Below are 26028 nucleotides of genomic sequence, written 5' to 3' on the forward strand. Positions count from 1 at the left end.
CTGACTTGTGCACTTGGAGCGGGAGGTAGCGGACGGACCGGAGGGAGCGGCGGCGGCAGGAGCAGGTAAGTTATTTCTGTGTATGTACGTGTTTTACTGTGTGTTTACTACTGTATGTTAACCTACTACACTGTGTGTTAGCTCAAAAAATGGCAACACACAGTGTAGGAGGTTTGACCGTTCAATCCCCTCGTTTCTCCTGGCACTAGCCAGGATAAAGGAGGGGGGATTCTGTGAGCTCACTAGAGCGAGTGAGTTTTCTCAAATTTTGCAGCATAAAGCAATGTGGTTGCTTTACCACATGCAATGCTGCAATTTTGGGAATTGCTCCATCTAGTGACCAGCGCTGGGAAATATTATAAATTAGAATCTAATTTATAATATTTCCTGACTCGTGAAAAAAATTAGAACAATGTTTAATCACCTATACACTAATTGTTTAACTAAAAAAAAAAATACATTTTTTTCTAGCGACACTTTCCCTTTAACTTGATTCTGATATCTTTGCTGCAGCGTGATATCACACAACAAAAGCCATTGAAAAGGTCAAGTTAAGAGATCTTGCCATTGTTTATGTAATGCGTTAAAAGTCAAGGTAAAGACGGCTACATCTGTAGTGGTCATCGGTGTTGCAGTTTGGCACAAGATGGGTCAGTTTATTATTGTGGCCTTATTTGTGTGTTTTCTTTACCTGGTATTGCTTTAAACTTGCTAATACACGGTTTCTAGTTAGTTCTAGTAAGCACTTTTTTTTCTGCCTTGAAAGGCTATGTTTGCACTGAGTTTTTTTCCAGGCAGAAATTCTGCCTCAAAATTACGTTTGGAAGTTTGAGGCAGATTTTCCTCTCCCTGCACGCCGATTTTCGCTGTGTATTTCGCCCGCGGCCATTGTGCTGTGCGGGCATAAAACGCTGCGAAATACGCTTCTCTGCCTCCCATTGATGTCAATGGGAGGTCAGAGGTGTAAACGCCCGAAGATACGGCATGTCCCTTCTTTCTCCCACTAGGTGGTTTTACAGCTCGTGGGAAAAAGACGCCTCCCATTGAAATCAATGGGAGGCATTTTCGGGCCATTTTTGACGAGTTTTACAGCACGGTTTCCCCATCAAAAAACTATGTGAACATAACCTAATGGGTTTGATTTAACAGATATGTTTTCCCACTTGGAAGTAATGGCACTGTATTGTGGATCTTCTTTATATATATATATATATATATATATATATATATATATATATATACACATATTATGTGATGTATTGTCTGCACCTTATATATTTTATGTATTGATTATATGTGTAACCACCGCCTCAGTTTATGTTTTATGTGATTTTAATTGATTTTATGAGACAGCCTTGTTATCTACTTTTCTTATTATATGTACTAATAAAGACATATTGGATATAAAGTATGTGTGGGTTTACTACATAGTCGTGTGATATTTATAGGTGTTGTTTCTAGGTAATATACCACGATTTATACTAAGAGGGACATCAGATTTTTGATGGGTAGACTTTCCCATTAAACCTAACAAAGCTCACTATCAATCTGAGAAAGAAAATGCTTTGGTATAGCGTTGAAATTAATTTTTTCGACTTTGTATATATATATATATATATATATACATACATACATACATACATATACACACACATACACACACACACATGTATATTTATACTAATGTACTATATACTAATGTGGTCCCTATGCTAGGATCTCAGAGACGCCTACTGAACAATGGTGCTGTGTATTGTTTACGCACACGCGTTTTTTTTACGAAATGTCCATGAAACCGCTGTGTACATTGAAGTCTATGTGCGTAGCGTGCATAAACAATACATGCTAAGGTGATCCCCAAGATCATGGCTCGGGAAACATGTAAATTAAAACTTTGCATAACGTTTATGTGAGCACAACATTTATAACATTTTCATCATCTTCATTTTAAAAGCCTAGTATAATACATCTCGCCAATTACAGCTAGAACATTTGTTATTACAATCTAGCTCGCATAGCTGCTTATTGTCAGGATGAACACTATTTTACTGAATTCACAGGAGCTGGTTGCAACAATGATGTTAAAACACAAGTAATAGGAAAAAAAATTTGAGAACTATAATACATCCCAACTGCTTGGAGGGATAAATAATGCAAATGTTATTTACTTGTCAGAGCAAAAAAAGAAAAATCATGAAAAACCATTGTTGGATATTGAGGTAAATACCATGAAATTATAAAATGAAAAAAAACTCAGTCTATCTTATGGCCCTTGGGTGGTCTGTTGGTCAGTATATATATATATATATATATATATATATATATATATATATATATATATATGTTTCTACGGAGATTGAGAACTACCCTATTGTGCAATTGGGTGTTAACAGTGTTCTATTCACCAGATTATAAGAACTGGGAGCTTTTTATCTGTGTAAAGAGTATTCGTGCAACAGTTACTGGTTATTTTACATGTATGAAATAGATATATAATAGAATTGAATCATATGATTTATATTATACAACCTATATAAATACCAATATAAATACATATGTATGGTTTGAATAAAAATAGGAATACACGGCCATTCACGAACATCATATCTCACAGAACATTGCACGGTGTCTTTAGTCATTCTTCACTCACTAAAGTCATTTCAGGTATACAAGATTTAAGATAATGAACACACACAGACTTTAGTGTGTTTGCTGACTGACAAGGATATCCCAATGAACAACAAATGACTTCTAGTACCACATCTCCACAGCATTCATTAATTCACCTGCTTCGTCTTCACTAGAACACAGATACATCAATTGTAAAACCTGAAAACTATAAGGTATGGTCATGATAACGGTGCCATTAGATTATATTTGCATTCAGCCAGTATGTAACACAAAATCCCTCGGTCTAGGCGGGAAAATAACAGACCCTTATTAATGAACTGGTATCATAATAGCTAATGCAAACTGTCCATTTCTAACATGAAGAAAGCAGCAGACCAACCTTCACAATGTACGTCACTCCGGGTCCCTGAATCTTGTCATTCGAGTGCAGCCATCCTCGAGAAGGCTTATTGACGAAGCTGCTACTTTGATTCCAATCTTCGCCTCCCTGATGCATTTCTTCCGAGCGTGTTTTTTTCCCGGCGCTCATCTTGCTCGTGTCCTGCTGAGAACACGGAGGGGTAGAGACAAGGTTACATGTGTTGTCTGAAGCCCCTGCTGCTGTACTAAGAGCGGGAGCGCTACCCTGTAACTTGGAACCAGCAAGCTCCTTTACTGCAGAGGAAAGGTTTTTTATACCCGTGCTGGAGAGTTTCATGTGAGACACTTTGTGAATAAATGTACAAAGAGAGGTGGCTCCATCTTCCTGGTCCTTTTGTAAGTCTGTGGTCGGAACCAGGCACGGTATTGTAGCTGGGTTACCGGCGGCTGTGGAGGCTTTACTGTTCGCGGACAGGTTGTGCAAAAGATCATCGACCGGTGTCACAGACTCATTCTTGAAGCGGTTATACTTGGTACGTTGAAGCATGCCCTTCTATCTAGTTTCTTTCATACGTTGTGGCAAATGTGATGCCAGTCTAAGATACACCTTTGTTAACATTGCCAGAGGTTCATAGCGGCACCTGTAAAACCAAATGCAATAAACAAATCAAACGTATAATAAAATGTTAAAGAGAGAAAAAAGAGCATTAATTGCTGATATTTTTGCCTCAGAAGAACAGAAAATAAATGTGTCTGTATCCGTGCAGCTGTAGGTTGAGAATGAAGGCAGGAGCACAGAGTCCTATGTGACATTCCACTTGTGGTTGTGGCTGCCAGCAGGAGCATGACTCACACAAATGAGGAGACCCTCTTCAACAAAAGGCTCAGTGAGCCCTGCAAATCACTTCCTGTAGCACAAAAACATCCACCCACTTACAGCACACCACAACCAATCAATCCTCACATTTCCTTTCCCAAACTTCGCAAATGGATCATTTCTTCAAGTGATCTCAATCTTACCCTCCAAAAAGGTGAGGTTCACCTGTGAGACCTGGAGCAGGTCAACTGCAATACAGTCCTAGCATGTATCGTCACCACAAAATCAATGCCTACGTAAAACGACATTGCGACAAATACACCATGTGTGCAAATAGAAATAAACACTTTTTTCTTGCTACGGCCTATGTGACAATGCCACTATTAGGATACATTCAGACGTGGCGGAATTGCTGTTGAATTCCGCTGCGGACAGTCGTTTTTTACATTTCTTTCTATACATTTTTAGGAAACTTAGTTCAGACGTTGCAGAAAATAACTGTGTGGAATTTAGGCTGCGGTGCAGAATTTTCCCTCCACAGCATTCTCATGACGTTGCGGAGAAGAAGCAGAATTTCACTGCGGATTTCAGCCTTTGCAGTTCCAAATCTGAAATCTGTGGCAAGTCCGCTGTGATATCTGCAACGTCTGCATTACCTGACAAATATGGAAATGTTGGTGCAGATTCGTTACGTAATTGCCCCATTTGCAACAGAAAAATTCTGCCACGTCTGACCGTGCCCTTACACCCTTCATTTCTGTGAAAAGTCCACCATTGCCTACATGACTGCTAACGTGTTGCTGCAGCATACAATCTCCCATGACGTCACAGGCCACACATGATAAGAAGCCGTAGGGATGTATAATAAGAGATCTGTCCAGCATTAATACCGCGCTATATCTCCCACACACGCAACATATTTAAGAAACAAAGAAAGTGCAAAAGGTCTAAAAAAAACAAAAACTTCCAAATGGAAATATTAAATTTGTCTCCTTTCTGGCAGAAGCTCTGCTCCCGGGAGTAATGAATAATGGAAATGTCCTATTTCTTGTCAGAGCGAGCTTCCAGTTGAGTACAGAATAGCCTTTCAATAAGCACACGACACCGCTCGCTGCAGTATCCTCCCAGCCTTCATCTTACCGCTTCTTTCTAGCGGCACAAGGACAGCAAATCCTCACATCACGGACTGTTTCAGCCGTTATCTAACACAAAGAACAAGCTACATTCCCCCAAATGCTTCTCTTCCTTATATACAGTGCAAAGAAAAATGGCAAAATGTGAATGAAACTCGATTTATGTGAATGAAAGGGCTGGCTGGCATATCAATAATTCTGTGAATGAAGCAGGGCCGTGCAGCCTCTGCCTGGCAATCCCTTGGGTGCTAACCGTTCTATCCAATAAGAGACGGCCTGCATGACTCATTCAACAAAGGCTTGCTAAATAGTGGAAGAGTCCATTTTGATCACAGGCAGCATTCTGAAGACGACACAATCTAACCTCATTAAGCAGCTTTTTAAAAACAATTACATTTCCTTCGCTTGACAAAGAAACAGATGTTAAGGACAAATGGAATCTGCACGTAGTCGCATGCACGATATAAATCCATGATCTCTCAGAGGAGTGTTTAACTAGACCTGTTCATTCATGAATGTGCTCATTCTGCCCAATATGTCTTATTGCAGCACATTCAATTGACATATTGAGCCAGAGAGTCCTGCAGGATCCTCCGCACAATGCATATTCTGGAGATTTAACCCTTTGTTGTACATAGCGTTGTATACGCAGATTACTCTTTGAAGGAGGGCACGTTTATTTTTGACTCATCTGCACTGATGACCGGCTAATACAGCAACGTCTACTAGGCGTAACGTATTATCAAGAAGCTTAGTAATCTTTTTGGGCTTTCACTAACATGTGACACTATTATCCTCTCAAGTGGCAGCAGCCAGTGCATTGTGCATTGTGTATCAGGGTATGTTCACACGCAGTGTTTTCAGGTATATTTCGTGGTGTTTACGCCACGAAAAACGCCTAAAAAAACGGAAGCTGAACACCTACAAGCATCTGCCCATTCAAATCAGTGAGAAAATCAGCATTTAGTTCATACGGGGCGTCTTTTTACGCGCTGTTTTAAAAAAGGGAGCGTAAAATGATGCTCCATAAAAAGAAGTAGCATGTCCCTTCTTGAGGTGTTTTTTGGAGCTGATTTTACATTGAACACTATGAAAAACGCCTCAAAAGGAGCTTGAAAAGAAGCTCAAATTTAAGGGTATGTTCACACGGCTTAGCAAAATACATCTGAAAATACGGAGCGGTTTTCAGGCGAAAACAGCTCCTGATTTTCAGACGTTTTTGTAGCAACTCGCGTTTTTCGCGGCGTATTTTACGGACGTTATTGGAGCTGTTTTTCGATGGAGTCAATGAAAAACGGCTTCCAAAACGTCCCAAGAGTTGGGAGTCTATGGAGGGAAGAGTGATGCGCAAAAAGAACGGACATGTGCTATTTTCCCACGGACCCTTCACACCGTCCGTTGAAACAATGGCTGTGTGAACGGCCACATTGAATTGCATAGGTCCATGGGACGGCCACTGTTTCAACGGCCGTCCTACGGACGTTTAACACGCTCGTGTAAATAAGCCCTTAAGCTTAGTTCACACGGGGTGGATACGCTGTGTAAAGTTACACTGCGTATCCGCCCCGATGGCCACAGGGAATTCCGGGCAAAAAACCGCACCAAACTGTGGTGCAGTTTTTCGCCCGGAATGTCCGCTGTGGAAAACTACAGCATTAGCCGGCCTGCTAGCAGACTAGCCTCCTGGGACGACGTTTCATCCCAGGAGACCGCTGGAGCCTGTGATTGGCTGCAGCGGCAGTCACATGGGATGAAACGTTATCCGAGGAGGCCAGTCTGGAGGAAGAAACACAGACTTCTGGGTCAGTATTATATTTTGAAAAATTTTTTGAGTTGCGTTTTTTGCGGCGGAATTGCTGAGATCCCGCCGCAATAACTGCTATTTGTTGCAGGTTTTACCTCCTCATTGAATTAAATATGGAAAACCCGCAACAAATAAGCAGCGTTTACGCAAATCCAATTGACACGCTGCGGAATAAAATTCTGCGTAGCATGTCAATTTCTGAGTGTTTTTATCCGCTCATTATTTACGCAGCGTGTGGATGAGATTTGTTCTATCTTATCCACTTTGCTGCGACTGTGTTATGCTGCGAATTTTCCGCAACGATTTCCGTTGCGGAAATTCGCAGTATTTACACAATGTGTGAACTGACCCTTAAGGGCAAGGCCACGCGTAGCGGCCACTGGGCAGCCGAAAACCATGCAGACTTACAGTTTTAATTAAATTCGGCATCGTTTTCAAATTGATTGTTAATGGCTGCATGTTTTTTTGGATGAAACTGCTGTTTACCTGCAACACTACTTGGCCATTAACGGTTAATTTGAAAGCTGCGCCGATTTGCAGTAAAATTGCATCGCGGCTGCTACATGTAGCCTCGGCCTAAGGGGTTACCTGTAACGTCAAACATGCTGTCGACTCTTTTGCAGGCAGCACATTTTAGAGCAGAAATAGCTGAGCAGATTGATACTTTTATGGGAAAAGATTCAGTAGAACTTGTTATTCATTGATCTAAATTCCTTCTCACTCTGGGCTTAAGAAGTCCAGTGGCCGGTTCTACTTAGTGATTAACAGCTATTTGTGTATGCACATTCACAGTGGCGGATTAAGTAGACCATAGGCCCTGGGTGGTTACCCAAAGTTGGGCGCCCCTTCTCCACTGCCGCCCTGTAACTATTGTTAACACTTCCTTTTTGTCCAAACATTAACAAATGGGTGTTACGACTCCCCTTGTCAAATGGCTGTGTCCCCACATACTGACAGTCTCCAACCATCTCTGACAGTATCGCACCGTGTAGGGACACATTCTCCTGACAAGGGGAATAGTAACACTTATTTGTCTATCAGTCCTGGACTGCACAAAGACTTTTTGTGAAATACAAGGATTTCCTATAATAAACATGTCAGGAGACATGACATATTCTCTATAAATCTAGCGACTCACAGGTGACGACGTAGTTTTTTTCCTCTTTTCTACTCCATCCGGTCCAGACTTCATGACGACTTCTCCCGGCCATGACCCATTTCTGCACAATTTGGCACTCAGATGTCTTTGGCTCCTCACTTTTCCAACATTTCTACACCTATAAACAAAGATAAAATTATCATGGTGCCACACACTGTGTCCCTAAATATAATAGCACCAAACACTGTGCCCCTGAATAAAATAGTACCAAACGCTGTGCCCCTAAATATTATAGCACCATAGACTGCGCCCCTGAATATAATTGTGTCAAACACTATAAAGTAAAGCACCACATACACACAGCCCCTGTAGATAGCGCCACACACAGCCCCTGTAGACAGCATCACACAAACATCCCCCAGTAAATTGCGCCACACACACCCCCCTATAAATAGCGCCACATCCCTCCCCTGTAGAGAGCGCCACACACATCCCCCTGTGGATAGCGCCACCCCCCCCCCCCTGTGGATAGCGCCACCCCCCTCCCTGTGGATAGCGCCACCCCCCTCCTGTAGGTAGCGCCACACATATCCCCCTGTAGATAGCATTACACACAGCGCTATAGATAGCGCCACAGCGATACACAGCCCTCCCCCTCTTTAAATAACGCCACACTGCCCCCTGTAGATAGCGCTACACACGACCGCTGTAAATAGCGTCACAGAGCCCTCCCCCTCTTGTATATAGTGCCACAAAGCCCCCCACTTGTATATAGTGCTACACAGCACCTCCCCCCCTTGGACCTGCAGCTCTTGTAATTGCTCAGTATAATGTCCCCCATAGCTGCCCCCTTAGATATAGTGATACACCACGCTCCCCCATCTATATAGTGCTATACAGTAATCCCCCCTTGTATATAGTGCCACATATGGCCACCCCCCCCCCCCCTTGTATATAGTGCTACACAGTGCCTCCCCCCCTTGGACCTGCAGCTCTTGTAATTGCTCAGTGTAATGTCCCTCATAGCTGCCCTCACAGTATAATGTCCCCCATAGCTGCCCCCACAGTATATTGCCACCCATAGCTGCCCCATACAGTATAATGCCCCCATACAACATAATGCCCAACATAGCTGCCCCATACAGTATAATACCCCCATAGCTGTCACATACTGTATAATGCTCTCCATAGCTGCCCCATACAGTATAATGCCCCCTATAGCTGCCCACACAGTATAATGCCCCCTATAGCTGCTCCATACAGTATAATGCCATTCACAGCTGCCCCATATAGTATAATGCCCCCATAGCTGCTACACAGTATAATGCCCTCCAAAGCTGCCCCATACTGTATAATGCTCTCCATAGCTGCCCCATACAGTATAATGCCCCCTATAGCTGCCCCATACAGTATAATGCCCTCCATAGCTGCCCCATACAGTATAATGCCTCCATAGCTGCCAGACAGTATAATGCCCTCCATAGCTGCCCCATACAGTATAATGCCCCTATATCTGCTACACAGTATAATGCCCTCCATAGCTGCCCCATCCAGTATAATGTTCCCCTTAGCTGTCCTATACTGTATAATGCCACCATATGTATGTACCTAATAAAAAAATAATAACATAATTACTTACCTATTCCCGTTCCCACGCCGGGTGGAGGATGCTTCTCCTCCTCCTCTGCACTGTCCAGTGAGTGACTTGGTGCAGACAGGCGTGATTATGTTACTACATCGCGCCTGCCTGCGCCGAGCCGCTCACGGCAGAGTGAATGCTGGAGCGAGGCTCCAGCATTCAACCCAACTGAATCTGCGTCTTGCGGACGCAGGTTCAGTTGGAAGCGGGACCATAGTTTTTTAAGATTATGTGCGGTTTGGGTGGCCATGGGCCCCCTGGGAGCCTTGGACAGCCGCCCAAACCGCCCATATGATGATCCGCCATTGCACATTCATACAGGGAGGACTGTCAATCACTGAGTAGTACCGCCCACTTGACTCCTAAGCCCAGAATGAGTAGGGATTTAGATCAATAACTTATTTAAGTTAACTAGGGATCCACGATGCATCGAAACTTCGATACTGTTTCGATACTGTGCATCCCCAAGCGGTTCGATACTGTTATTTCATTTATTTCGATACTAAGCTGTGCGGCTGCACAGCTCAGTATTGTAACATATGAATGTATGAGATCGGGGCTGCGGCTGTGTGATACAGCCATTGCCCCCCTACTGAGTCCTGACAACAAGTGCACGCCGTCAGGATGATGCGATACGCCCAGCGCGGCACTGAAGACAGAACATGGCGGCCGCACTGCAAGACACCCCCATATTCTGTCCTCAGTGCCTGAACCACCGCTCATTAGTGCAGCTGGTGACAGCGGCATTTAAGGGGTTAAACGGCAGCGATCGGAGATAACTGTGATCGCCGCCGTTGCAGTGGGATGTCGGCTGTAATGGGGTTAAAGACAAAAATAGGGCATGGCTGTTTGTTAAATAGTTAGGCCTAGCTCTTTACCTATATTGGTGCTTGGCCATTACATCCATGCATATGCATGCACCTATATAATTATATACTCTATAAAGTATTTATTTATACAATTTGGGAAAGCCAAAACAACTAAATTAAACTGATAAATCATGCATTTTACAATTTATGGATGAAACCTTTGGAACTTCCAGCTCTGCAAATTGAACTTTATGATGCAATTTAATTCTGGCATGGACATAAAATTTTATAACCAATAGGTAGTTCTTCTAGTGTCAAATAAATGAAACCCACATTGTGTTTTCTTTATTGTGCACTCCAGCTCAAGGGGCTAGAAATGTGGCAACCTGTAGCGTCCAAGGCCACGGGCCGTCGGGTTCACTCACCTCCCGACGCCCGCAGCCATTGATCTGTGAGCGCTGGTCCCCGTCTCCCTCCTAGGAGACACCAGCGCTCACTTCCGCTCCGTTCGGCTGTGTCCCGTAGGGTGCGCGCGCACACTCGCGCCCGGCCTTAAAGAGCCAGTGCGCGCAATAAGGAAATCGTCATCACCATCAACTGCCACGATTTCCTGGTCTATAACAAGGCCCCTGGCCTTCTAATCCTTGCCTGAGCGTTGTTAGTTTTCCCAGTCTGTCTTGCAAATGGTCCCTTAGTGTTTCCCGTTCCTGTTGTTACCCGTGCCTTGTTCCCCGTTCCTGTTTCCGTGCTTTGCCTTAGTATCAAGTCGTGCCACGTCCTGTGTCATCTGCCACGTCCAGAGGAATCTGCCACGTCCAGAGGAATCTGCCACGTCCTGTGTCATCTGCCACGTCCAGAGGAATCTGCCACGTCCTGTGTCATCTGCCACGTCTAGAGGAATCTGCCACGTCCTGTGTCATCTGCCACGTCTAGAGGAATCTGCCACGTCCTGTGTCATCTGCCACGTCCTGTGTCATCTGCCACGTCTTGTGTCATCTGCCACGTCCGAAGGAATCCGCCACGTCTGGCGCAACTTGCGGCTCCTGTGTCATCCGCCACGTTTGGCGCCATCCGCTGCACCCATCTCATCTGTGCCAGAGCTGCGGCCACCATCTGGACTATTCAGGTACCCTTGTGCGGGACATTGTATTTCTGGGGTTTCCTGTGGTTTGTCCAGCTGCCTTCCCGCTACGGCGGTACGGCCTAGTGGGTCCACTAACCCTATCCGTGACAGTACGCTCAGGCCATGGACCCCGCTGGCCAACCTGAGACTTTGACGACACAAGCCATGCTGGCTGAGATGGAGGATCTCCAGTCACGACAAGACCAGCTCCTCCTGTCGGTGAACGCCATAGCCCATCGGTTGCTCGCTCCGACCACAGTCGTCACCGCACCCGTTCCTGCGGTTCCGCCTGCTACCCTTCCTGTCTGTACCGGTACCAACCCCCTGTGTTTTTTGCCGCTACCTCCACGCTATGACGGAGATCCGAGGTCCTGCAGGGGATTTTTGAATCAGTGCCTGATCCATTTCAGACTTCATGCCAGGTCCTTCTGTTCGGATGACGTCAGGATCGCCTTCATCATCTCTCTCCTTACTGGCAAAGCCCTGGCATGGGCCAATCCTCTGTGGGAACATCAGGGACCAGAGACCCGGGACTTGCAGTGCTTCTTACGGACCTTCCGCTCGATCTTTGAGGAACCTGGAAGAGTTTCTTCGGCTGCTGCATCCCTGCTAACCCTACACCAGGGAGACATCTCCGTGGGCAAGTATGACATCCAGTTCCGTATCCTGGCTGCTGAATTGTCCTAGAACAACGAGGCTTTGGTGGCTACATTCTGGCAGGGACTGTCTTCAGGGATCAAGGACGAGCTGGCTGCTCGTGATCTGCCATCCACCCTGGACGATCTCATCCTACTCGCCTCCCGTGTCGACATGAGGATCCAGGAACGTTCCCAAGAGGTTCTCCGGGGGAGAGAACTCCCCAGGCTGGATTCTGCTGTCCCGCAATCCCCCTCAGTCATCCCACCAGTGGATCCGATGCAGGGCAATTATGTCAAATTGTCCACCCAGGAGAAACAACGCAGACGCACTTCTGGACTTTGTCTGTATTGCGGCCATGGAGGCCATATTGTGCGTCTGTGTCCCCAGAAGCCAGAGAGACCCCCTTGCCTAGGATTGGTTGGAGAGACGACCCTAGGTGGAACGGAGCCTAACAGAGCATTCGCTTCCAAATTGACTATTCCTGTGACCCTGGTATCCGGCGAGAGGACGCATCAAGTTTCTACCTATCTTGACTCTGGCTCTGCTGCTAACTTCATCCAGAAAGAGCTGGTGTATCATCTTCAGTTGCCCACAGTTCCCCTGGAGACATCTCTGGCTGTTGCCTCAGTTAATGGACTGCCTCTGCCAGATCCCATTATCTCTAAAACCAGCCGTTGAAGCTCCAGGTTGGAGTACTTCATTCTGAATATATTTCTTTCCTTGTTTTGCCCAAGGCCATCAATCCTGTTCTGCTGGGCCTGCCTTGGCTTCAACTACATGCCCCAGTCCTGGACTGGAATTCTGGAGAGGTTCTCCAATGGGGCCCCAAGTGCCGTGGTCATTGTCTGTTGCAAATCCATCCTGTCAAGCCTCCTCTGCCTCAGTCATTGGCGGGATTGCCTTCCCAATTTGCTCAGTATGCAGATGTTTTCAGCAAAAGTGAGGCTGAGACGCTGCCTCCACATCGGACCTATGACTGCCCCATTGAACTGGTTCCTAATGCCTCTCTCCCCCGTGGACGGGTATATCCTCTCTCCTTGCCTGAGTCTCTATCCATGTCGGCCTATATCAAGGAGAATCTGGAGAGGGGTTTTATATGAAAATCTTCCTCCCCGGCCGGGGCTGGATTCTTCTTCGTTAAAAAGAAGGATGGATCCCTTCGTCCCTGCATTGACTACAGGGGCCTCAACCTGATCACAGTCAAAAACAAATACCCGCTGCCTCTCATCTCTGAGCTGTTTGATCGCATACGAGGGGCCAAAATTTTTTCTAAGCTAGACCTGCGTGGGGCTTACAATCTAGTCCGGATTTGCCGGGGTGATGAATGGAAGACGGCATTTAACACCCGGGACGGGCACTACGAATACCTGGTGGTGCCCTTCGGACTGTGTAACGCTCCCGCAGTGTTTCAGGAGTTTGTTAACGATATCTTCCGGGATCTACTCTATGTCTGTGTTGTTGTTTATCTCGATGATATTTTGATTTTCTCCCCAGAGCCGACGACTCATCGGAGGCATGTCCGTCAGGTTCTACTACGATTGAGGGAGAATCATTTATACGCCAAGCTGGAGAAGTGCATCTTTGAGAAGAGTTCTCTGCCCTTCCTGGGCTACATCATCTCGGATCAAGGCCTCAAAATGGATCCTGAGAAAGTGAAGGCTGTCCTGGAGTGGCCACGTCCCCAAGGCTTAAGGGCCATACAGCGGTTCCTGGGATTCGCCAATTTCTACCGGCAGTTTATTCCTAACTTCTCTTCTCTGACGGCTCCCATCTCGACCCTTACCAAGAAGGGTGTGGACGCCAAGGTGTGGCCTTCTAATCCTTGCCTGAGCGTTGTTAGTTTTCCCAGTCTGTCTTGCAAATGGTCCCTTAGTGTTTCCCGTTCCTGTTGTTACCCGTGCCTTGTTCCCCATTCCTGTTTCCGTGCTTTGCCTTAGTATCAAGTCGTGCCACGTCCTGTGTCATCTGCCACGTCCAGTGGAATCTGCCACGTCCAGAGGAATCTGCCACGTCCTGTGTCATCTGCCACGTCCTGTGTCATCTGCCACGTCTAGAGGAATCTGCCACGTCTAGAGGAATCTGCCACGTCCTGTGTCATCTGCCACGTCCTGTGTCATCTGCCATGTCTAGAGGAATCTGCCACGTCCTGTGTCATCTGCCACGTCCGGAGGAATCCGCCACGTCTGGCGCAACTTGCGGCTCCTGTGTCTTCCGCCACGTTTGGCGCCATCCGCTGCACCCATCTCATCTGTGCCAGAGCTGCGGCCACCATTTGGACTATTCAGGTACCCTTGTGCGGGACATTGTATTTCTGGGGTTTCCTGCGGTTTTTCCAGCTGCCTTCCCGCTACGGCGGTACGGCCTAGTGGGTCCACTAACCCGCTCCGTGACACAACCACTACTCTTTAGTTGCCGCCGCGTCCCTTCCCCCGTATGGCAGTAAGAGGGAATGGATTTGAATGAGGTGCTCTGCCACAAAAGCATTTTGGTGCCAAATTTCAGGAATTATGAAAAATTCACACACTATATTTGTGTACACAGATGCCGACCGGGACAATATATAAAACACATATTAAATGGAAAATATTTAATTTAAAAAAAAAAAAGGAGAAAAAAGCCTCTGATAGAAATGAATTATAATACCTTTGTGAAGAAAGCCATAAGATGTTTTCTGTCATGAATAAAAGGATACATTTTGAAAAAGAGAGCAATGTACAAGCAGTATGAAGAAAATGTCATTACTGACCCTTTGTGTGAAATGGCCCTGTCGTGGTCAAATTCAATATACAACATATTGTATTCCTAGACCTGTAGAACTATAGTGAACCATTGTGTTTTCTGAAAACGTTGTTATAAACCTGTATAATGCCCTTCCTCTGCAGCTATGTCATTAGTGACATATTGTAATTCTGTTTATCCTCGGTGCTTCCAGCACAGGAGGGGTTCATAACGCAACAACGTTAGCACAAACGGCAACATTTCACACTTTCCAAGAGAACAATTCATACAGCCGCAAACCGGATGATATACTGTGAGAACCCTCCCTTAGCAACAAGGGTTGCCATGGAAACGCACATGGGAACGAGAATATGTTGGAATTTGTCAATGAAATCATTAGGATCTAATAGGAATAAAGAAAAACAAAAAAATGGTCAATTATTTATTGAAATATTGTGGGTGTATTACATGATTGATGACGAAATAGAAAAAGATCTTTACCAATTGTGTATCCAGGCAATTTGAAAAGGGAATTCATCTTCCTGTGGATTAGGAATGCGTGTTATCATGCGAGCATTTACTGTAGAGAAGTGCCTATGGACCTTCGGAATGAAATTAACCTGAAGGGACCATCTGCAAACATATTCAGGATTTCTAAAATGTACAGTTAGTATAACAGGCGCTCAGCCATATTGATATTGAAAATGACTAAGTTTTCACACTACTTTTTTTGCTTGTGATTAATTTTGACCGCATTTATTAGAGATAATCACTCTGTACAAACAATCTGAAACGGTCCTTTATTTTAAAGCAAATGTCATCTTTACTAAACTTTTTCTCTATGATGTGGTGCAATTGAGCAAAGTAAAACAGGTTACTAATTCTATTTAGTACTTGCTGCTTTAGTCCTGGGTGTTCAAAAATCCACATTACTGCTATTAAAAGTGATAAGAAAATTAATGGCTGAGGATAGGTAGATAGATAGATAGATAGATAGATAGATAGATAGATAGATAGATAGATAGATAGATAGATAGATAGATAGATAGATAGATAGATAGATAGATAGATAGATATGAAATAGATAGAGCTGTGCCAATGTGGGTGACTGTCAAACCAATGAAACTGATGCATACACACAGTTGATTTCCTGGTGCAGTGACTACACCGATATAAAGGACCTACTATTGACCTGCTTCTGACTTGAAGAGGGTTTCCAGTGCCAGGTTATCAGGCAATTCCTGCTAATCTGACATCTGAACTATTAATCTCCATAGTTGGACTAATAGGATTATTATTTTTTCTGTATTATAATCCACCCCTTCCCCGAGTATCTTTGCTGATTTGCCTTATTTGTTTTCACAACAGTATATATTTACAATGATCGGAGGCCGTTGCATAGCAAGAGTTAACGTGACATCAATGTAGCCACCCTCTTTGACTTTCGGTTTTAAGATTTTTTTTTATTAGGGGTTTAATTTTTCTAGAAAACAAATAAGAGAACATAAAAAGGCAGCATCATTGCTCTGCGCTTGTTCTCTTTTTCTGTATCTCAACCCCATCCCATGAGTATACTTTCAAATTAAAATTAGAATCTCTCCCTCCCCCTCTGTGATTTTTATTTTCAGTTATTCCCAATGATTTGACTTTACTGAATTCTGACCATGGTTCATCCTGTATAATTTACTACACAGTTGGCTCAAATATGCAAAAAACAGACTTGTGCTAAAGTTGCCCATAGACATTAGACTGGTCATGACAGATCCAGCTGTTTATAGCAGGGTCTGCTGACAATCTACTGTCTATGGGGGCTATCAGGCATGCTTAGACACCCTTTCTCAGGGGACAAAAATAAACTAGCGGGGTTGGATTTCTTTTTTCTTTATTCCTATAATTTTCTTCTAAGATGAGCGGAACAAAAGGCGTCTGGCAGTTACTCACTGATCCTACCTTCCTTACAAGTTAGTATAAACATTTAGCTGAACATGCATTTTAATGAGGTTTGTCAGTGTTAAATGTATAACAAAGCTCAATCGGTAGACGATTTTAGTGCATTAAAACATTCTTTATCTGTATAGGGCAGCACGTGGTGTAGAGGAATCACCCCGCTATCATGAGGCCAAAGCATTGCAATACTCGCCATCCTAGCTAAAATCAAAAGCGTTTGGTCTTACCTCTTAGGGTATGTTCACACGGCCTATTTACGGACGTAATTCGGGCGTTTTTGCCCCGAATTACGTCTGAAAATAGCGCCTCAATAGCGCTGACAAACATCTGCCCATTGAAAGCAATGGGCAGACGTTTGTCTGTTCACACGAGGCGTATATTTACGCGCCGCTGTCAAATGACGGCGCGTAAATAGACGCCCGCGTCAAAGAAGTGACCTGTCACTTCTTTGGCCAAAATTGGAGCCGTTATTCATTGACTCCAATGAATAGCAGCGCTAATTACTGCCGTAATTGACGCGGCGTTCAAGCGCCTGCACATGCCGGTACGGCTGAAATTACGGGGATGTTTTCAGGCTGAAACATCCCCGTAATTTCAGCCGTAACGGACGCCCTCGTGTGAACATACCCTTAGGGTATGTGCACACACACTAATTACGTCCGTAATTGACGGACATATTTCGGCCGCAAGTAGTGGACCGAACACAGTGCAGGGAGCCGGGCTCCTAGCATCATACTTATGTACGATGCTTGGAGTCCCTGCCTCTCTGTGGAGCTACTGTCCCGTACTGAAAACATGATTACAGTACGGGACAGTTGTCCTGCAGAGAGGCAGGGACTCCTAGCATCGTACATAAGTATGATGCTAGGAGCCCGGCTCCCTGCAGTGTGTTCGGTCCGGTACTTGCGGCCGAAATACGTCCGTCAATTACGGACGTAATTAGTGTGTGTGCACATACCCTTACCATTGAAACCTGAGATAATGTTGTGACCTCATCTTTTGGTAGAAATGTTAGCTCTTTAGAGATTTTATTATGTGTATGTCACACACGCACAATTTTATATATATATATATATACACATACACATACAATTATAAACATTTGTCAAGGCACCATGGCTGTAATTGTTGTAAATGTCCTTGTCCCTACATCCTCACTACTGTATGTGTATGGTCTTATGACACTTTACAATTTTAGCGCTAAAGTAGAAAAGGAAAAATGAATGTCTGCCTCTGGACAGAACTATAAGATCAAATAAACGATTTCCTTTGATAAAAACAAAGTCACAAAGGGATCTCATTTAAGGGTCTGGAGATTGCACAGCCCTGATAATAGAAAGCTTGTGAGAGATTCCTCCCACTGCAGGTCAATTACCTCCTTTTATCACAGCAAGACCAAAGCTGTGTCATATCCTAGTTTCCAAAAATTGTTTTTACGTTTTACGAACAAATAATAAATAATATAAGAAAGTGAAACCGTAGAATGAGATTTGTGGGTGAATAATGTTTCAAAATTCAGGAAATTAATTTATGGGAATAATTAGAAATACATGTATACCACGCAGTCTTAAGACCGTGGCATAAACAATACTAAGTTGTATCACATTGCTGTATTGTCTGTCACGGTTGTATAAAGCAATGCTCTGTTTTGTTCAGCATCTATAATCTGAGGGGGATAAGTGTATTAGACCTGCGCGTTACTGATATGAAAATGAAGCTCAGTCACGCTAGGGTTAAACTGCTGAGTCGTGACTGCTTGGAGCAGTCAAATTCTCTCCAAGGATAAATAATTAAAGCTTCAGAAAGAATAAGCGCACAGGAAGCAACAGAGATTGGATGTACGTAGGTGTTAAGGGCATTCATTTTTATCCAATCGCTGCATAAAGAGTGCAATATTCATGCAATCTTGTTCATTCACTGATACGTGACCTGCACTTCAATGGGAGTCTGCAGCATTGAGTTCTGCATCACAGACAAGAAAGCTTTTCACACAGTACTGTAGATGTATCCGTACTGGACATTCCTATAGAAAGCGCAGCACCATTGGAGGTAATGAAGGAGTTTGGTCAAATAGATATTTACTCTATCAATGGACCTATATGGCCATAATGTACAAATCAGAAAATAAGTACCGATCACTTGATAATCAGTTTATTTACCTACATGTTGATAATCCATTCTGCCAGTTATTTGATACTTGTTATCTTATTGTTTTTTTTGTAACATTTCAAGTATACAATTATTGCATAATTTTGTAGAAACTTCATCAAATCATGCTAAGACCAGCTCAAGGCATTAGATTAATGTTGCCAGATCCAGTGGACCTACGATGTGGACACAACCCGTTCTTTACAGTTCATTTTTTGTTTACATAACTTGAATGAAAAAATATGCATGGAGGATCTTCCCTCCTTCCTAAGAAGCAGCATCATTGATTAAACCACATCTGTATTTTATCTGGCACTAAGACATTAGCAGCTGATTCTTTAAGTCCTGTAAGTTTGCATGTAGGGCCTCCATGGATCGGACTTGTTTTTTCACCACATCCCACACGAATCTGGGGAATTTAGAGGCCAAGTCAACACCTTAAACTCTGTCATGTTCCTCAAGCCATCCTTGAACACTTTTTGCAGTGTGACACGGTGCATTATCCTGCAGAGAAGGACCAGTGCCATTAGAGTATCCCATTCCCATGAAGGAGTGCACTTGTTCTGCAATAATATTTAGATAGGTGGTACATGTCAAAGTAACATCCACATCAATGCCAAGACTCATGGTAACTCAGCAGCACATTGCCCACAGACAGGGGCATAACTAGGAAAGACTGGGCCCCATAGCAAACTCTTGACTTGGGCCCCCCAGGTGCCACACGCAGCCCCTTCTTATAGATAGTGCCCCCTGTAGATTGTGCTATACAGCCCCTCTGTAGACAGTGCTACACAGCTGTGAAAGTGATTACAATATGTTTCAAAGATGACATTTTGCATGTACTCCATCTTGTATGGTAGGCGTCCATTTTGGATCATTGTAATCCATCTTGTGGCCTGAAGGAGCCATCTTGAGATTAATAATTAAAAACTAATATATTAATCTAAGTCAGCAGCTGTCTTGAAACAATTCTATGTTATGTGTTCTTGAGTTGAATGTTTTTATTATTCTTGTAAGGAGCAGATAAATTATCCTTGGTAGAATGGAGAATGACATTGTTTACAATAAGGGAGGGGGTCAGCCTTGAAGAAGGGCTTTGTTTAACCCCTTAATGACCAGCCTATTTTGGACCTTAATGACCAAGCTATTTTTTACATTTTTCCATCGTCGCATTCCAAGAGCTATAACCTTTTTATTTTTGCGTCGACATAGCTGTATAAGGTCTTGTTTTTTGCGGGACAAGTTGTACTTTTTAATAGCACCATTTTTAGGTACATATTATTTATTGATTAACTTTTATTAACTTTTTTTTGGGGGGGAATAGAAAAAAATCAGAAATTTCGCCACTCTTTTTTGAGTCCTAAATCTACGCTGTTTACCGTGTGGTATAAATAACACAATAACTTTATTCAGCGGGTTGTTACGATTGCAACGATACCAAATTTGTATAGTTTTTGTATGTTTTACTACTTTTACACAGTAAAAACGCATTTTTTTTAAAATTATTTGTTTTGGTGCTTTTTTTTTTGCGGGACGACTTGTAGTTTTTATTGATACCATTTTGGAGTAGATGCGACTTTTTGATCACTTTTTATCACATTTTTTTAAAGTCAGTATTCACAGAAAACAGCAATTTTTCCATAGTTTTTATTCATTTTTTACGGCGTTCACCGTGCGGGTTAAATAATGTAATAGATTTATAGTCAGGGTCGTTACGGACGCGGCGATACCAAATATGTGTAACTTTTTAACTTTATTTTGTTTTTTTAATAGTAAAGCATTTTGTAAGGGGAAAAGCTGGGTTTTTCATTTTTTTTATAATTAACTTTATTAAACTTTTTTTTCACTTTTTTACAAGTCCCATTAGGGGACTATAATATGCTATTCTGCAATCGCATTTATAATACACTGCAATACTTTTGTATTGCAGTGTATTACTGCCTGTCCGTTTAACACAGACAGGCATCTGCTAGGTCATGCCTGCGGCATGATCTAGCAGGCATTCACTCCAGGCAGACCTGGGGGCCTTTATTAGACCCCCGGCTGCCATTAGAGACACAGACACTCGGCGATCGTATCGCCGGGTGTCGGTGGGAGAGAGAGGGAGCTCCCTCCCTCTCTCCAAAACCACTCAGATGCGGTGCTCGCTATTGAGCACCGCATCTGAGGGGTTAATCGTGTGAGATCGATACTAATATCGATCTCACACTGCAGAGCAGGGACGCTCCCAGCCCTCAGCTGCCTCTTGCAGCTGAGAGCAGGGAGATTTGACAGCTCCCTACTCTGTTTACTTATTCCGATGCCGCGACGTAAAAAGTCTATGGCATCGGAATAAGGCCCGTTAGTGACCGACGTAGAAACACGATGGGCCGGTGACTAACGGGTTAAATGATTTAATGTTGTGTATCAGCCATCTTATCTGCAGTCTCCATTCTCTAGTGAGATAAGAAGTAGAGACACATTAACTTGTGTATCTGAAGTGTGTCTCCCCCATGTAACAAGGGAGAGGCCACCTGGGAGACCTTGAAGGGTGAAGAATCATTATAATGCATGGAAATATTCTCATTGGCTGAATCAGAGTCATTATCATATTGTAGATGATTGGCTGAAATCAAAGCCTACACCTTTTCTGTCATCATACTTATGTACTTGTTTGGATCAATAAAGATCAGAGGAGTATTTTGAGCATCCCAGCAGCGTCTGTGTGTTATTTCTCCTCCGCGATAAATCAATAACCAATAACCACTGAGATTATTTGGACCTGAACAAGTGCACTGATACAGGTGTTGGTTGACACACCGACCTAAATCTTCAGTCTAATATACTTTTGGCCGAACCTGCGTCGACAACAGCCCCGCCTATAGACAGGGTCACACCCCACTTGTAGATATCGCCATTAAAGCCACCCCTGTATATAGCGCTATACAGCTCCCACTGTATATAGTGCCACACAGCCCCCCATAGTAGATAGTGCCACACAGACCCCCCCTTAGTATATAGTGCCACTCACAGACCCCTGTAGGTTGCGCCACACACAGCCCCCTTTAGATAGAGCCACAGCCCTCCCCCTTGTAAATAGTGCCATACAGCCCCCAGGAGATAGTGCCACACAGCCCCCCCTTAGTAGTGCCACACAGCCCCCCATAGTAGATAGTGCCACACAGACACCCCTTAGTATATAGTGCCACTCACAGACCCCTGTAGGTTGCGCCACACACAGCCCCCTTTAGATAGAGCCACAGCCCTCCCCCTTGTATATAGTGCCACACAGCTCCCCCTTGTGTATAGTGCTACACAGGCCCCCCTTGTGTATAGTGCCACACAGCCCCCCCAAGTAGTACAAGGCAATGGCACATCCGAGAAAGTTGTATCAGCCAGGGGGATGTCAATCAAACATGGAAAGGTGGGTTTAGAGGCAGGACTATGTGACTTCAGGATAGCGGCACCGCCCCATGACCCTTTAATGATTAATTAGCCTTCAGTGTGCGCCGTTTTAAAAGTTGATTTTAAAGATTTTGCTGCATCTGAAAAAAACATACATTTGGAAATATTGTCAGGTCATGTATTACCGCATGGTGGCGGTTCAAGGGGTTAAAACTACCAGACAGGTTCCCATGAAATATACAATGAATTGAGAACAATTCCATCTGCCCTGCAATTTTGTTATTATAAATATATCCAGGCATAGCTATAGGGGTCGCAGCGGTAGCAGTTGCGACTGGGTGCCTAAGCCTGGGGGCCCACGGGGCCCCTGTTGCCATACAGCATTGCCATACAGCATGCTGATTAAATACATTTTCTGTGCCGTGAAGCCGGCACTTCCTGGTTACGGTCACATGATTCACTTAGTGTATCAAGTGACCGTGACGTAATGTGAGGGGCGTTCCAGGCGGCGTGGAAGAGGACACCAGGAGAGCTGCAGAGTCTGTATTGTAATGTAATGTATTGTGTTGTCTTGTAATGTATTGTGTTGTATTGTGTGTCTTGTAATGTATTGTGTTGTATTGTGCTGTCTGTGTTTGCGGTGGAGAGGGGGGGCCCGTTAAATTACAGCCCAAACTGCACAATACAACACAATACATTACAAACTGTGGGTCGCGTCCCCCTGGGGGTCGTATGAAGACCTCCGGGGGGTCGCGAGTCACTCACCGAGGTCCTGGTTCCATTCAATGCTGAAGCAAGGAGCTGACGGCTCGATGCTCCAGCATTCACTGTGCCCTGAGCGGCTCGACGCAGGCAGGTGCCTTGTAGCGACATCATCGCGCCTGTTTGCGCCGAGTCACTCATAGCACACACCGGAGGAGGCTAAGGATCCTCCACCCAGTGTGGGAACTGGGATAGGTAAGTAATTATGTTATTTTTCTATTATGCACATATGGGTGCATTATACTGTATGGGGGGGCTGATATGGCAGGGGGGGCATTATACTGAATGGGGGGATGATATAATGGGGGGCATTATACTGAATGTGGGGCTGATATGGCGGGGTGGCATTATACTGGACGGGGGCAGATATGGCGGGGGGTATTATACTGAATGGGGGGCTGATATGGCGGAGGTATTATACTGTATGGGGGGCTGATATGGCATGGGGGCTGATGAGGTGGGGGACATTATACTGCATGGGGGGCTGATATGGGGGAATTATACTGTAGGGGTAACTGATATGCGGGGCATTATACTGTATGGGTAACTGATATGGGGGCATTATACTGTAGGGGGAGCTGATATGGGGGGCATTATACTGTATGGGGAGCTGATATTGGGGGCATTATACTGTATCGGGAGCTCATATGGGGGGCATTATACTGTATTGGGAGCTGATATGGGGCATTATACTGTATGGGGATCTGATATGGGGGCATTAGACTGTATGGGGGCTGATATGGAGGGGCATTATACTGTATGGGGAGCTGATATGGAGGGGCATTATACTGAATGGGGTGCTCATATGGGGGGAATTATACTGTATGGGAAACTCATATAGGGGCATTATACTGTATGGGAAGCTCATATGGGGGGCATTGTACTGTATGGGAAGCTCATATGGGGGCATTATACTGTATGGGGAGCTGATATGGGGGGCATTATACTGTATGGGGAGCAGATTTGGGGGCGTTATACTGTATGGGTGTAAAGGATCTGCCAGACACAGCTTCTGTGTCGACACCCGTGGGTAATCAGTCTGCACCTGCTCCTAAGTCTGAGAGAGTGACACGATCTTCTACCAGTCAGGCTGGGAGGCTGAGGAGTGGGAGAGCCTATCACAGCCTGGCCAGACGGAGCTAGCTCCCGCCCTCTGTCTATTTATACTTGCATTTCTTACTCCTCCTTTGCCTGTGATTCTTTTCTGTTTCCTGGCTCTGCTGCTCCTGCTATGATTATTGACCTTGCTTAATTTTTGACCCTGGCTTTACTGACTACGCTCCTGCTCTGCGATTTGTACCTCGTGCACTCCTGGTTTTTACTCGGCTCGTTCACTACTCTTGTTGCTCACTGTGTTGCCGTGGGCAACTGCCCCATTTCCCTTAGCTTCGGTGTACCCTTGTCTGTTTGTCTGTCGTGCACTTATTGAGCATAGGGACCGTCGCCCAGTTGTACGCCGTCGCCTAGGACGGGCCGTTGCAAGTAGGCAGGGACTGAGTGGCGGGTAGATTAGGGCTCACCGGTCTGTCTCCCTACCCCGTCATTACATAATCACAGGCCCATATACCTTTTCTAGCCTGGTCCCTGACACAACTATGGACCCCCTTGAGACCCTGGCTCAGCAAATGCAGGGCCTCTCCCTACAGGTCCAAGCCCTGGCTCAGAAGGGCAACCAGCATGATGCTACCCTGGTAGTTCCCCCCCACCTCACCTCTTGAACCCCACCTCAAGTTGCCTGACCGGTTCTCAGGGGACCGGAAGACTTCTTTCTCCTTTCGGGAGAGTTGTAGGCTCTATTTCCATTTAAAGCCCCACTCCTCAGGTTCTGAGAGCCAGCGAGTGGGTATAATTATGTCCCGGCTCTAGGACGGGCCCCAAGAATGGGCCTTCTCCTTGGCTCCTGACGCCCCTGAACTTTCCTCTGTTGATCTTTTTTTTTTCCACTCTCGGGCTCATATATGACGAGACTGACAAGACTGCCTTTGCCGAGAGTCAGCTGGTCGGGACCTGGTCATTGATGTCCTTAACCCTGTCCCCTTCCGACTGGAGTTACCCCCGTCTTTTCGAGTACACGACGTGTTTCATGCCTCCCTCCTTAAACGCTGCTCCCCGTCCTTGGCTCCCTCGAGGAAACCTCCGCTCCCTGTTCTCACCCCTGAAGGGGTAGAATTCGAGGTGGCCAAGATTGTGGACAGCAGGATGGTCCAATGCTCCCTCCAGTACCTGGTCCATTGGAGAGGATACGGGCCTGAGGAGAGGACTTGGGTACCCGCCCGGGATGTTCACGCTGGGGTATTGCTCAGGAGGTTCCATCTTCGCTTCCCCAATAAGCCAGGTCCACCTAGAAAGGGTCCAGTGGCCCCTCTTAAAAGGGGGGGGTACTGTAAAGGATCTGCCAGACACAGCTTCTGTGTCGACGCCCGTGGGTAATCAGTCTGCACCTGCTCCTAAGTCTGAGAGAGTGACACGATCTTCAACCAGTCAGGCTGGGAGGCTGAGGAGTGGGAGAGCCTATCACAGCCTGGCCAGACGGAGCTAGCTCCCGCCCTCTGTCTATTTATACTTGCATTTCCTGCTCCTCCTTTGCCTGTGATTCTTTTCTATTTCCTGGCTCTGCTGCTCCTGCTATGATTATTGACCTTGCTTCATTTTTGACCCTGGCTTTACTGACTACGCTCCTGCTCTGCGATTTGTACCTCGTGCACTCCTGGTTTGACTCGGCTAGTTCACTACTCTTGTTGCTCACTGTGTTGCCGTGGGCAACTGCCCCATTTCCCTTAGCTTCTGTGTACCCTTGTCTGTTTGTCTGTCGTGCACTTATTAAACATAGGGACCGTCGCCCAGTTGTACGCCGTCGCCTAGGATGGGCCGTTGCAAGTAGGCAGGGACTGAGTGGCAGGTAGATTAGGGCTCACCTGTCTGTCTCCCTACCCCGTCATTAAAATGTGGGCTGATATGGGGGCACTATACTGTATGGGGGCAACTATGTGGGGCATTATACTGTGGGGGCTGATA

The 26028-nt window shown here is 45.1% G+C and overlaps 1 protein-coding gene across 3 annotated transcripts in view; it reads right to left on the reverse strand.

Annotated features, from left to right (window-relative positions):
• SHC3 (SHC adaptor protein 3) overlaps positions 1-5091 on the reverse strand; it is a 198925-nt gene extending 193834 nt beyond the window's left edge. The window contains exons 1-2 of one of the 3 annotated variants that reach the window (XM_075828847.1): positions 4949-5091; positions 3011-3632 (exon numbers count right to left, since the gene is read on the reverse strand). In XM_075828847.1, coding sequence (XP_075684962.1) covers positions 3011-3538 — 528 coding nt within the window. In that variant the 5' untranslated portion in view covers positions 3539-3632; positions 4949-5091. Of the gene's footprint in view, positions 1-3010; positions 3853-4948 lie in introns of those variants that run through there. The other 2 variants (XM_075828848.1, XM_075828846.1) reach the window with 2 other exon arrangements.
• Between the last annotated feature and the right edge of the window lie 20937 nt (positions 5092-26028).

This window comes from Rhinoderma darwinii, chromosome 1 (assembly GCF_050947455.1).
Source record: "Rhinoderma darwinii isolate aRhiDar2 chromosome 1, aRhiDar2.hap1, whole genome shotgun sequence".
Classification (NCBI taxonomy): Eukaryota; Metazoa; Chordata; class Amphibia; order Anura; family Rhinodermatidae; genus Rhinoderma; species Rhinoderma darwinii.